At 48.3% G+C, this 14,404-nt stretch overlaps 1 protein-coding gene and 1 pseudogene across 1 annotated transcript; one reads left to right on the top strand and one right to left on the bottom strand.

Moving 5' to 3' along the window:
• Positions 1-1,530: 1,530 nt before the first annotated feature.
• LOC140221295 (uncharacterized) lies at positions 1,531-5,487 on the top strand (annotated as a pseudogene).
• Positions 5,488-9,837: 4,350 nt separating this feature from the next.
• LOC117839379 (peroxidase P7) lies at positions 9,838-12,068 on the bottom strand. The gene is made up of 3 exons (XM_034719700.2): positions 11,687-12,068; positions 11,354-11,545; positions 9,838-10,832 (listed from the first exon to the last, which is right to left on the bottom strand). Exons 1-3 carry the CDS (start codon positions 11,909-11,911, stop codon positions 10,272-10,274), a joined length of 978 nt encoding a protein of 325 aa, XP_034575591.1. The 5' UTR covers positions 11,912-12,068; the 3' UTR covers positions 9,838-10,271.
• Positions 12,069-14,404: the final 2,336 nt, after the last annotated feature.

The raw sequence follows: 14,404 nt of genomic DNA, 5'->3' as shown, positions 1-14,404 counted from the left end.
CGTCCAGCCCCCGAGCGTAAGGACTAGCGGAGCCACGGAGGCATGCCGACCTGAGGTAGGCACCCAACCCCTGAGTGCAAGGACTGGCGGAGCCACGCCGTGAGACTTAACAGAAATCCTATGGATTCTATCTATCACGTGCGCCGTAATGGGGGACTTGTGGATTCCGTTGCTAGGTTTACACCATCAACTTCTTCAAAAGCCGAAGGGGCGTGGTTCCATTTTCATTTCCAACACCATCGCTGCCGTGCCTGATAGCCCTAGGTCTCGCCGCCGCGTCCGCAAATCGACTCGCTCGCCTCCTCCGTCGTAACCCAGATCCACTGCCGCCACACCGCCATATGCGAACAAAGAGGTCCACCTTCATTAGATCTAAGTCCTAGGGGATAGAAACCAAAGAGATGGCGGCGGAGCAGGCATCGGATCCATCCACATACTAGGTGAAGTCTGTGATGATGGAGGAGAAGATCCAAGCCCTCATTGACCGGGGCTTGCTCGGTCCCAAGTCCCTCCTGGAATGGAAGGCAACCACGGGCCAAGAGTTCCCACCGAAGATAGGACCAAGGCAGTCATCTTCGCAACCTTCTTCGAGCGCGGATTCGGGATCCCTACAGGAGATTTCTTCCGTGGACTGCTCAATTGTTACAAGATCGAGTTGGTACATCTCAACCCCAACTCCATCTTGGATGTCACATCTTTTATCCACTTTTGTGAAGCTTTCCTCAACATTCGTCCCCATTTCGATCTCTAGCGGTATCTGTACCAACTCAAGATCGTGGCGACAAAGGGAAAGTACTGAGAGTCATCGGTGGGTGTGGATTCTCACTACGGCCAAAGAGGGTCCAAGAGTATTTTGATCTGAAGCTCAAGAACTCAAACAAGGTGTGGCACAAGAAATGGTTCCTTGTTGCCAATCAGAAGCCCGAGCTGCCCGTCCGCCTCGGGTATGCACCCGTGACAACGCCGGAGTGGTCGAACCAGCCGACCTCCATGGAAATGGTCCAGGTAAAGCAGTTGTTGAAGGAGATTGTCGACCTAAAAGTTCGTGGGCTCACAACCGGGGCTGTGAGCATCAACTTTTGCCAGAGGCTGACGCAGCCCATCAAGGACAGGGTCTACCCGGCGTATGAGTACTCGGGGCCATTAGATCCGACCCGGGAGGCATGGCGGAAGGTTACCCAGGAAGAGGTTGCCGGTTGGGTTATTGAGTTCTTCTGCGGGGTCATCAAGATCAAGCAATGCCCAAAGGTGTATTCCCTCATTAGGACGGCTTATCCGGTAAGTTCTTGATTTCATCGTTTGGCTTGATTGCTTCGCTTTTGCGCCTGTTTCTGCTTGATTCTATTTTACTTTTCAGAGCCAAGAGTATGAGTTTTTCTGTCCGTCACCGCTTCCTGGAGGGGCCGAGCAGTAGTGACCCAAGATTCGCCCAACCCGCCACCTACCGCCTTGGACTGGGAGTCGGAATCCTCCTTTGACAACTCCGACGATGACGTACTGATCCAGGGCAGCGGGACAGAGGCTGGGGGCATGGCTCCTACTGGGCGGCGGACGTGCCAGGCCATTTTCAAGGTGGTGGAGTCCAAGGCGCTGGAGGCGGAGAAGAAGAAGTGCAAGAACAGGGGTGCCACGAAGCCGAAGGCACCCGTTGTGGCGGCGGCATCCCCTGCGGAGACCTCATCCAGGGTGCCAAGCGACGACTTCAAATCGCCCAGCCCGGCCACCAATAAGAAGAAGGCCGAGCTCATTGAGATGACTGCAACCGACACGAAGCGGCTCAAGGAGCGGCTAAAGATGGAGATCCGCAGGGGAAAGCAGAATAAGACGATCCTGTCACCGCCAGCCCCTCTTCGCCTAAAGTTTCGAGCGAAGAAGAGCACATTGTTAGTATGGTCATGGCATCGTATATTGTTGGAAGTTTTGTTTGTACATTGCTTCACTTTATCTCTATGTCTCGTCGTCTGAGCATGAAGGCAGTGATGGAGGATGAGTCGGGCCTGTAGGATGTTGGTGTCGGGATCCGTGCAGAAGGTCAGACTCCTGATGCAACCATAGGGGCTGCATCTACGATGTCTATCTAGGTTAGGAGCGAGAGTGTCCTGGTGATGGGACCTAAGGGGCCCGAGCCAAGGTCTTCACCGTGCCAGGATGTCGCCGAGGACGCTGTCGTATCCGCGCTTGGGGCCACAGATGCTAGTGTCGAGGTGCAGATGGAGGAGACCCTAGGGAAGCGCCGACTGACGTAGAGGCGGCGGGCTATGACGCCGACGTCAATGCCCACGAGGATGATTCCACCACCCTGGAGTTCTCCGGGATGGACCTAGCGCAGGATGCTGCCGCCAACATGAAAGATCTTGCCGTCCTGAAGGAAGCCGTGGCCAAAGTCGGAGAGGTGTTATACGTAAGTTGGCCGACCAATCTTGCTATTCACTTCTACCCCTATCTTCCGTCTTTGAATTGTTGGAGTAACTTTTGTACAAAATCTATCCGATCGTGCGCTCAAGAGGGCGGACTCCATCCACCGTGCCGAAGAGTATTGCCTCGAGGCCGAGCACTTGAAGATCGAGCTCAAGAAGGGCAAGGAGGATTCCGCAGAGCAAATTCGACAAAAGGACCGAGATATCGAGGAGTAGAAGAAGATCACCAGGGAGGTCTAGGGCGACCTTAGCACTTTGCTGACTGGTATGGCTTCATTCCTTATGGAAGATCTACCTTGGGTAGATGAGGCCAATATCTTTTCTTGAGTTCCTTTATTTTGCAGATGCACAGAAGAAAGAGGAGAGGCTTAAGAGAGACCTTAAAGAGTGCTCGATCAGTTACTTAGGCACAGCTGGCATGTCAGCCGGTTTCCACGTGAAAATGTCTCGGTTTGCCCGAAGGAAACCGACGAGCGTGCTTTCCTCTTCTTGAGGTCAATAGTTTTGAAATCCTTGTCATTTGCTGGCTTGACTTTAGTGGCTCCTAACTTATTTTCTGGAATTTTGAGTTCTGCTGGGGTGAGCTTCTTTGACGCGGTGAAGACTTGTTGCATGGAGCTAGGTACTTGAGTAGTTACGGTTATCTCAACAGCTTCCATGTCACATTCACAGGATCGTGTGCATGAAGCACAAGTTCATCATGATGCCAGTCCTTATCCAAAGCCCAAAACAACCTCGCAACGATATTGACATGTACCTAAGACCGTTGGTTGATGAATTTTTACTGCTCTGGAAGGAAGAAGGTGTACCTGTGTGGGATGAGGACAAACAAGGGACTTTCATTCTCAGAGCATTGCTTTTTGTAACCATCAATGATTGGCCTGCACGTAGTAACCTATCGGGACAGACGAACAAGGGAAATCGGGTGTGCACCCACTGTCTAGATGAAACCGATAGCATATATTTGAAACACTGTCGAAAGATGGTGTATATGGACCATCGTCGATTTCTTCCTGCGAATCACGCTTTAAGAAAGAAAGGAAAGCATTTTAAAGGGGAGCACAACACTCGTGCTATGTCTTTGCACCGTAACAGAAAGCATGTATTTTCTATGATAAATGATGTGAAGGTAGTCTTTGGTAAGGGTTCCGGTAGCCAACCTGTTCTGAACGACGATAACGGACATGCAGCCATGTGGAAGAAGAAGTTTATATTCTGGGAGCTAGCTTGTTGGGAAGTTCTAGAGGTCCGCATCACAATTGACATGATGCACCTGACGAAGAATCTTTGTGTACACCTGCTAGGCTTCCTTGGTGTTTATGGGGCGCCAAAGGATACATTGGAAGCAAGGCAGGACTTGAAATGTACGGAACAATGAGAGGACCTACATCCGGAAAAGAGAAAGAATAGACAACACTACTTACACCTTGCCAGCTACACTCTCAGCAAAGAGGAGAAAGAAAGCATGTTTGTTTGCTTGAATAGTATGAAGGTCTCGTCCGCATACTCCTCTAATATACAAGGAATAATAAATGTGAAAGACAAGAAATTCACAAATCTAAAGTCACATGACTGCCACGTCCTGATGACATAGTTGCTTCCGGTTGCAATGAGGGGTATTCTACTAGAGAATGTGAGGTTGGCAATCGTAAAGTTATGTGCGTTCCTCAATGAAATTTCGCAGAAGGCAATCGATCCAAACAATCTAATAAAGCTACAAAATGACATGGTCCAATACCTTGTCAGCTTTGAGATGGTCTTTTCACCTTCCTTGTTTAATATTATGACTCATCTCTTGGTTCACCTTGTTAAAGAGATAACCATTCTAGGTCTAGTATACTTGCATAATATGTGGCCTTTCGAGAGGTTCATGTCAGTCCTAAAGAAGTAGGATCGCAATCGTGCTCGTCTAGAAGGAAGCATCACCAAGGGATATGGAACAGAGGAGGTCATTGAGTTTTGTGTTGACTTTATTGGTGGACTTAGTTCGATAGGGGTCCTCGTGTCATGACATGAGGGCCACATGAAGGGAAAGGGCACACTCGGGAAGAAAGCTAATATGAACATACATGAGACTGAAATTCACAAAGCAAACTTCATAGTGCTGTAGAATTCATCCTTGGTGGCTCCATAGATGGAAGAGTACCACGATATCTTACGGTCCAAAAATCCAGGGAAGTCTGAGGCATGGATTACACGGCATCATATAGATACTTTCGCAACATGGATCCGACGACACGTCATGGGTAACGAGACGATTGATGAACAACTTCAATGGTTGGTTAGGGGACCATCTGTCTTGATATTGCAATACCAAGGGTACAAGACAAATGGGTATAGATTTTATAAGAGAGCCCAAGATCAAAGGAGTACCAACCAAAATAGTGGTATCCGTATAGTTGCAATAAACAATAATGGGAATAAGGAAAATTACTATGGTGTCATAGAGGAGATTTGGGAACTTGATTATGGACCTTTGAAGATCCTTCTGTTTCACTGCCAATGGGTTGCTGGAGGAGGCGTAACAAAAGACCGTTATGGGATGATAGTAGTGGATCTCAACAAGGTTGGATATAGAGACGAACCATTCGTCCTAGCCAAGGATGTGAGTTAGGTTTTCTATGTGAAGGACATATCAAGCAAACCCAAGATGAAGGCCGGTGAAAAGTCAGAAGCTGAGCCAAAATGCCATATAGTTCTGCTAGTGAAAAGTAAAATCGTTAGAGTTTAGGACATTTCGGACAAGTCAGAAGGTTTCGATCAGTTTGATGACCTTCCTCCATTCTCAGTTCAGGTTGACCCCAGCATCTTATTATCCAAAAAAGATGCTCCGTACTTACGCCGTGATCATGAGCAAGGGATGTTTGTCAAGAAGATTATCAATGTTCCATTGAATAATCATGAGTCGCTTTAGAACTTTAATATTATCTGGTATTATGTGGTCATGTGATGAACTATGTAATGTATTTTGTGCAATTCGAACAATTTTGTGGTATTTCTCTCGATTAATGATACTATTTTGGCTCATCAAAAGTCTAAAAACATTAAATTAGAGGCAATTATACAAGTACATTTTATACCGATGGCATAATTGTCAAATTTATTATAGCTCATATTTCTTAATATTTTTGCATGTTCAAAATAGTAACCTTTTCCTTTTTTATGGATTACCAGTAGTATGGAAACATTTCATATCGTATTAGTAATTAAAAACCTCTAATTTCACTACATAAATTAATTGTTGTATGGTGTAGAGATAATCAACATTAAGGTATGAAATGTTTTTCAATTATTTTTCCTAAATTTACTCCATTTATTAAGCATAAAACTAATATAATAGTAATTTTAGAAATAAGAAAAGAAAATAGAATGCTGGCGAGAAAAAAAATGTTGGGGGAAGATTAGTAACGGGTGGAGGATTTGCCCGGTACTAAATTTCCCCAATTTCGCCTCCTGCCTTTTTTGACCAAATTATTATCGTGCAGTGGCTTTGCCCAGTACTAAAAGCCATTTTGTACCAGACAAGGTCTCCGCCCGGTACTAATTTGACCTAACCTACAAAATTCCCACCCCTCGTCTTCTCCAACACTTAGCCGCTCACTCGTTCCTCTCCCGATCCCGATGCCACTCCACCACCCCTGCCATCGTCGTTCACCGTCACCCACCATCCTGGTTCCTCCTCGACGTCCGGTCGCACCCGGTGCTCCACGGCATCACGGCGCACTCCGTCCTGCCGCATGGAGCATTCCTCCTCGACGTCCGTGCCGTCCACCGTCCCGGCCAACCACCCCCTTCACTGCCAGCCGCCGTCCCGGCTCCTCCTCGACTTCCTCAAAGTCCGGTCGCACCCGACCCTCCCCAGCAGTGCGACGCACTCTACCACGCCGCACCCCATGCTCCTACTTGACATCCACACTGCCTACTGCCCCGACCAACTGGCCCCCTTTCTCACTGGCCATGGCCCCAGCTCCTTCTTGACATCCTCAACGTCCGGCCACACCCGGAGCTCCCCTAGCACCGCGGCATACTCCGCCTCGCAGGATTCCGGGCTCCCCGACGCCGACCGCCGCTGCGCCCTGGTTGGCCGCCCCCATGCTCGCCGTGCTCCACCGCATTTCGCCTCTATCCTCGCTGTGAGTTGGCCGCCCCCGGCCCGACCGTCTCTGCCCTCATCGCGGACTCCGCGCTCCGACCTCTGCCACCGCCAGTTGCCGCCAGGACCCCGTGCTTTGGGCTCCGCCCCCGCCGCCGCACCCTTGGCCCTTCGTCTGTGTACGTAAGCCCCCAACCCCTACCCCGATCAATGACATCATCAAGCCCCATGATGATGTCAACAACTGGAAATTAGAAAATAAATAATGAATTGGTAGAAATCATTGAAATTATTGGAAAATGGCATGGAAACTTACTTACATGATGCCTAGAATTATTTCTTTTATTGAATTTAGTTTCATTCAATTTACAATTACTTTCTTAATTATTTGTTTTAGTAATGTTTAGAATTACTTGTTAATATGGAAAATAAAAATATAGGAAACTATTACAAAATATAGGAAATTGGTAGAAATCATTGAGATTACCGGAAAATGGCATGGAAACTTACTTACATGATGCCTATAATTATTTCTTTTGTTGAATTTAGTTTCATTCTATTTACAATTACTTTCTTAATTATTTCTTTTAGTAACGGTTAGAATTACTTGTTAATATGGGAGATAACAATATAGAAAACTATTACAAAATATAGGAAATTGGTAGAAATTATTTATTTAGAATTACTTTCTAAATACCTTTTTTTTGTTTGTACTAGTTGAAATGGGAGATAGGGACGAAGAGGAGTTTATTCAAAATATTATTAATGAAGGCAGCAACTACAACGCAGAAGTAGATGATGCTTCAGGCGAAGAGGATGATGGCAGCCAACACCTAAATATGACCGGTGATGGCGGTGATGATGCTCCACTTGAAGAGGAGGATGAAATTGCTGAGGTATATGAATCACTATATACATGTACATGATTTCAATTCTCTACCTATCAACAATGGTTAACTCACCCAGGTGCTGGTAAATGGGAGTTTAAGTTGGGGCAACCTCTTGAGCGGCCACAGTTGGTGCCTCACCTACCAACGAAAATGTATGCATTTCATAAATGGTATATGGAGGCAGCTGTAGATGGACGAATCATTTTCGCTACTTGGATTCAAGATCATGATTACTTTCGAGGGCCAGATGACATATGGATTGAGTTTGAAAGTCTATGGTACTTGTACCATCGAGACGCCCTTGACAAGTTCCTCATTAGTGCATGGGTTCTGTAAGTGTTTGCTCTGATATCTACATCCTAGCTCTTACATTAATTGTGCACCGCCTCATCCCCTCTTTTATTTTGTATCATGCAGAATGGAGATTCAATATTGCCAGAGAAAACAATACTATCATGTCGGCTTCATGGACCCACATGTTATAAATGAGGAATGCTTAATGGAATGGCCAAATTGGACCTTGAAGACTATTTTCAACTTCCTAGATAAACATCATAACATGCAATACATACTTTTGCCATACAACTTTCAGTGAGTCATTCATCCCTTTTTTCATCATCCGTTCAAGTTAATAATAAGTGTATCTAACATTGCGTGTGTGTATATGTATATGAACAAGTTCCACTGGATACGAATTGTTATCGAGATTGATCGAAGTCACGTCACAGTGATGGACCCGAAGAGAAAACCAAAAGCAGAGTACTGAAGCCTCGTAAATGCACTTAATAGGGTATGGGCTCGCTTCATAAAAAAACACCCAGGATCATTCAAGGAACAACTTACTATCAGGGATAACTTTCCGGTATGATTTCAATTTGGACATCTAGTGCATGTCATTTCTTAAAAACCACGACTGCTTGAATATTTCATAACTCCTTTTTCCATATTTAGTGTTTGAGGTAGGAGGATGGAAACAACTTATGTGGATACTACTGTTGTGAGTTCATCCACGGCATTGTAGGTCCCAAGCAAGGCAGGGACCGTCAACATCATGTATGTAAACACAATTCATATCAATTCAATTTTTTTCAATCTGCACATATATTGGTTTAAAATGATGATGTCAATTTGCACGTGACAGATTGCTGAAATGAGAGAATATCTCATCGCCCCGAACGACTCAAGGCAATTCAAGAACAACTATGTGGATTCCTTTTGGAGGAGGTCGTAAATCCAAAGAGAGAATTCTATTATGATGGAACAAGTGTGGGTCAACTTCATCCAATCAGGGACTCGGATGACGACGCGTAGTACATATTTGGAAAACTTGTAATATTTGAAGTGTATATAAATTTTATAAATATAATATATGTAACTTTTACTATATGCTAGATCAATATATATATTAGTGTAATATTACTACTATACGTAAACAGATAAACAGATAGTGTACTAATATGAATACTAACCAACCCACAAATTAAAATGAAAGAAAACAAAAAAAGGAATAATCATTTAGTATCGGTTGGTAAAACCACCAATACTAAACTGTCGTCCGTAACAGCGTGACGTGGCTCGCAATTTAGTACCGGTTGGTACTACCGACCGGTACTAAATGACCCATTTAGTACTAGTTATTTTAGCCGGTACTAAATGGTGTGGTATTTAGTACCGAACAAACGGTACTAAAGGGAGTTAGTAACCGGTACGAAAGGTCGATCGTCCAAGCCGTGACGGCACGTCGAATGCACAGGAAGCAGCTACGTACCATCATGCTGCTAGTACTAGCTAGTGCCTAATCCTGTTGTCAATTACGGTCGTCGTGTGTGCAACTACTATGCTAGTGCATGCTAGCCCATTGACACCCCTCCTTACCAAACAGTGGTCAATTCTGTCCATACGTATTCCCTCCATTCCAAATTATAGTCCCAAATTGTAGGTTGTTTTGGAATTTCTAAATTCATAACTTTTACTATGTATCTAGATATAAGTGTATATCTAGGTGCATAGCAAACTCTATAAATTTAGAAATGCTAAAATGAGGAAGTACAACCTTAATTACGGGCTAATTAAAATCGTCATCATCATATGGTACAAAGAAAGAATGCCCCTTTGTCGGTGTGGCAATTGGCCGCGACAGGCACGTAAGCACGTTGCTCATCAGACATTACTACCTCTCACATCAACAAACACCACTAGCGCGACGCCGGCCAGTCGACGGTGCATGTCCGGCCCGTCGCATGCCGTGGGGGCAACTCGCAACTCATCATGGTACTAGTTGCACGTACTTGTTCCCTGCCTAATTCTGTTGTGTGCAACTACTCTTCTGCTACTAGGCCATTGACATACACTTCCCGGTTTTGACCAATTGCAAGGAAAACATCTACTAGTATAGTAGTATCTCGCATGCACACATCAACACGACGCCATTTGTGAATTTGTTGGGGAAAACGAAAACACATTCCATCTGTTCGATCTTATTCGTGTCCTCCGTGAAAAATAATAGTATGAATCGGCCACGTACGTACAAACTTACATGCTCAAATCGCCGTCACCTCATATGGTACAAATCAAAGAAAGAATGGAACCAAATTAAAAAGCAGCAAGCAGTGGCCATGCAGCTAGTGTGTGATCGATGTGTCACGGCACGCCGGGCCCCACCTCGTCTCCCACCTCTTGACAGCGCCGCTCCACCCACCAAATCCCCCGCTCAATCATCATCGTCTCCCCCCTCTGCCGCTCCCTTCCAACGCACTCCACACTTTTCCCACGCACAAAGCCACACTCCTCTTAGCTGGCCATGTCGACCCACCCCCACCGTCCGTCCTTCCTTTCCCTCAGCACGAATCTCAAGGACGGCCGGCCGGCCACCTAGTTGGGCTTCCGGCAGTTGGCGCGGATCTCGCCGCTGGACCCGGTGAGCGGGCTGATGTTTCCCATCTTGATCATGGCGGTGATGAAGTCCCGCGCGAACGCCGCGCCGTTGCGCGCGTACTGCGTCGTGATGCCGTCGACGGGGCCGCCGGCGCCGAAGAGCTCCTGGTCGGAGTGGAGGAGGCCGAACTGGCCGACGACGTTGCGGAAGTAGCCGTTGTCGAAGCGGACGGGGCTGAGCGCGTCGAGCGGGGCGAGGTTCCCGTCGGTGCCGCCGCTCTGGGCCGCGCAGATCTGCCGCCGCTTCGCCGCGAACCCGGAGTTGATGTTGGTGTCGTTGTACACGCGCGACCGGAAGCTCGAGCACCGCGCGGAACCCACGGTGTGCGCGCCGGAGAGCGCCACCAGGTCGCGCGAGTCCAGGCCCTTGGACGCGAACGCCGAGACGAGGGTGGCCGCGGAAGAGGACGGGGATGGGAGGTTGCTGTTCGCCGACGCCTGGCTCGCCGTCCGCGTGTCGCGACGGCCCAGCGGCACCGCCCACGTCGGACCGCTCAGCTGCACCATTTATTCAGTATATCAAAGTGAAACCAAATTCAAACGAACTGACTAAATTATGCTCTCTTGCACAACAACTACTACTCTATTGTTGTTGTTTTTTCATTGGCATTTGCCGTGCATTGGATCCTCGAGTGCCATGGACTGCAAGTTGTTGCTACTGTGACTGGGGCGCAGGACGAACAGTGGGCACATGCTCAGTGGGCATTGGCGACAAAACGGGCTCGCTCAGATCAGGAAGCATCCGTCGTGCCTAGTAGGCGGTTGGTGAAGGCTGGCTCTGCCTGGCCCCCACGTCACCCGGAGCATGTTTGACGGGACCATTCGAGCTAGCCGAGTCGAGTGCATGCATGGTGAACGAGATCGATGAACTTTGATGGGCGTGCATGGTGATTGCCTGATTGGTGGCAGCATGTGGTATGGGTGTCGGCAGGTGGTGTACGAGACCACTGCTATACTCCAGTAGAGGCATGGGAGAAGGAGAATGAAGCGGGAAGGTAACACTACTACTGAGTACTGACCAGGTTGACGCCGTCGCGGGCGGCGAGGGCGAGGATGTCGGCGCAGGAGACGGTGCCGGGGCAGGCGGCCTCGACCTGGGACTTGATGGAGTCGATGACCTCGTAGCCGCGGAGGGAGTTAGCGTTGGGCGCCGCGTTCTTCTCCCCCGTCAGCGTCGGCGAGTCGTCAAGCAGCACCGACGCGTCGCAACCCTGCACGCGCCGCGCCGGCAAGCATCGACGTCAGCGTCACTCCAGCTAGCGGCCGCGCGCGCATTCAAATGTTGATGCCGAGGGAGGCGCGGCAGCTAGCTGCGTGCAACCGTGCGAATTGAATGGGAGCTAGGTGCGTACCTGGACGAAGCAGTCGTGGAAGAAGAGGCGGAGGATGGAGGCCCCCATCCGGGGCTCCTGCTGCACGGCGGCGGCCATCGCGGAGCGCACGATGGACTGCAGGTTCGGGCAGCTCCCGTCGTAGAACGTCGGCGACAGCTGCGCCGCGGCGCCGAGCGCCAGTGCTAGCACGCACGCCACGGCCGCCGCCACCGCCCGCCTCGAGGATAGCAACGCCGCCGCCATGGATAAATAGCTAGCAAGCTCTGTCCTCTCCCCTCCCTCCTCTGTGCGTATCTACTTGCTCGACTCCGGAAGGAGAATGATGGGAGTAGACCTAGCTGATAGGTGATAGCTACGGCCAGTACACTGCCGCCTCCGAGCTGCTGCGGAGCCAGCACGGCGCGCCCTGGGCTATATAGTGGGCGGTCGCGCGCGGTGGTTGCAAGCGTGGGCCGACACAGAACAGAGCAGCAGGCGTGTGCCGAGTTCCAGTCCGTGAACCCCCAGGATGACCAAATTGCTCAGTTATTAAACACATCCACTGCTGGAGCCGTCCTCGACACTCTAGCAACAAGCTGATGATCGAATAACCTAACTGCTCTTCTATTTATATATATACATATATACATATATACATATACATCTATCTTGCCTTTAGAACGTAAGTACCGGATGGCGTCGAGCAAGAGTACTTTAAAAAATTCTTCCCCAAAAACATATCAATCCACAGCAGATCGCTAATAAATAACCTCCAATATTTTAAAACAGGCCACGTCATCGTATTGAGCCCATCGGAAGGGACGCGCGAGCGTGCGGGAATCAGGATTGGGGGAGGAATGACAACGCTAAAATATACGCGGTGGTAGGCTGTTTTTTAGCGTTGCTAAAAAAATTAGGGAAGGTTTGGGTGGACTATTGGAGTTCGTTTTTTCTCTTTTTTTTTCAAAAAAAAAGTATTGTAGGTAAGATTAGCAGCCTCTTGGAGTTGCTCTGTACAACGTGAATGTGTTACAGAGGTGCTTGGTATGGTAACTCGGATGATGCATATGCTGGTACATGGAGTACATGGTAGGTAGGTAGGTAGGTAGGTGAGGGCCGGCTCTACGACGGCGTACCGAGCTGGGAACACCTAGCACAGCGGAAGTGGGCATTGCATTGCGCTTGTTGCGCCCTGTGCGCGCGCGCGCGCGACTGTCGTCAACCTTTTGGGACACGGGCACGTCGCCATCAGCCAGCAAATGCCAAATATCTCGTCCGATCGATGCTATACAAGAGGCACGTATGTACGCGTACCTTGGGCATATGTGCGCACGCGTATGATGCGCCGTGATAGCTCTTAGACCGCTTGTTTAATTTTGTCAAGATGTTTGTGTGGTTCCAGGGGTGCACAACTGAACATATACAGCGGCGAGAAAGGCGCGGGAAAAGGACGTATAGAGGGCAACCCATACGGCCATACCCTCTATGGCAGCAAGATAACAGGTGGTGTTCCTAAGCGAAAAGTTTTCAAGTAACGATACTACCTCTGATTCAGAGACGGATCCAACGTGGGGCAGTGGTCCCCTACCCCGTTGAAGTCACCCCTTCCAAATTTTAGCCATAGATGAAGAGAAGGAAGAAGGAAAAAAGAGAGGAAGGAGAAAGAAGAGGGAAAGGAGCATCCCTACACTTGAACCTTGAATCCGTCCCTGCTTCGGTCGTTGCATTAGATAGTGGGGGGTATTGCCACAATTTGAAAAATTGTTGCAATTTTATAGCGTGGTCATATGTGCAACTTCAAATGCAAGAGTTCTTTTTTTCTTTTAGGCCCACGTCCGTTGCAAGAGGTTGTGCACCACCATTGGTTTCGTCATAGCTTCATGTCTTGTTTGAGATTCATGGTGGAATAGACCCTGTCCTATCATTTCATTTCAATATGATCCGACAAAAAAAAACTTCTTTTTTTTTGAACTACGCACACGTGGAAAACTGCATCGATTAAGCTTTGACGGGTCCTACCTACACAGAACTTAAAGCTAAGACTGTCATGTCAGCTTTTCAATAAAATAAAATTGTCACTCTCAATGCAAAGTTTCATTGTACAGTTGCAGACTCCAGCATTTAATTCTTCAATAATGTTATGATCAAATATGTCATCGGATGAAATGAAAAGGGTCTTTGATGGTGGCCGAGCACTGAGAATGGGGATTCGATGGGACCCCCTTTTAGAGATTCGGCTTGGGGGTTAGTTCGCGTAAAGAGATTCGAGAGGCGTTGAGGGGAGTTTTTTCGACGATAGCACTCAAAGGGTTTTCAAATAGATTCAGGCCGCTCGGAAGCGTAATGCCCTACGTTCTGTGTGTTGTGTTACTTAGAGTTGCCCTTTTCTTTGTACAAAGGCTGGCCTTTTATAGGCCAGGCTCAAGGAGGGCTGATCGGGGGAAACCTTGTGCCCCAATCTTCCCCTCTACTTTACGTGTGAATGCGGCGGCCCAATAACCGCACTCCTTGCTACAGTTTCTGACACTCCTCACCTTGGCGCGCACGGCGCTAAGGCATCATGACAAGGTCATTTGTGTGTTAATCTCATTTTTTACCATCTTACCCTGATAATCCTTGCTCTTCTTAGCCCAGACCCACTGTCCCAAGGCAGAGTCCGTTGAATCTGGCTCCCGGGGTCCTTCCCGGGAGGCCTTTGCCGCTTCCCGGGACAGTGGTGTGGGCCCGCTCCTCTGGCAGGGGCCACTCGGGAGCCAG

The sequence above is a fragment of the Setaria viridis genome, chromosome 1, assembly GCF_005286985.2.
Source record: "Setaria viridis chromosome 1, Setaria_viridis_v4.0, whole genome shotgun sequence".
Taxonomy (NCBI): Eukaryota; Viridiplantae; Streptophyta; class Magnoliopsida; order Poales; family Poaceae; genus Setaria; species Setaria viridis.
This window is presented reverse-complemented; position numbering and strand designations above follow the sequence as displayed.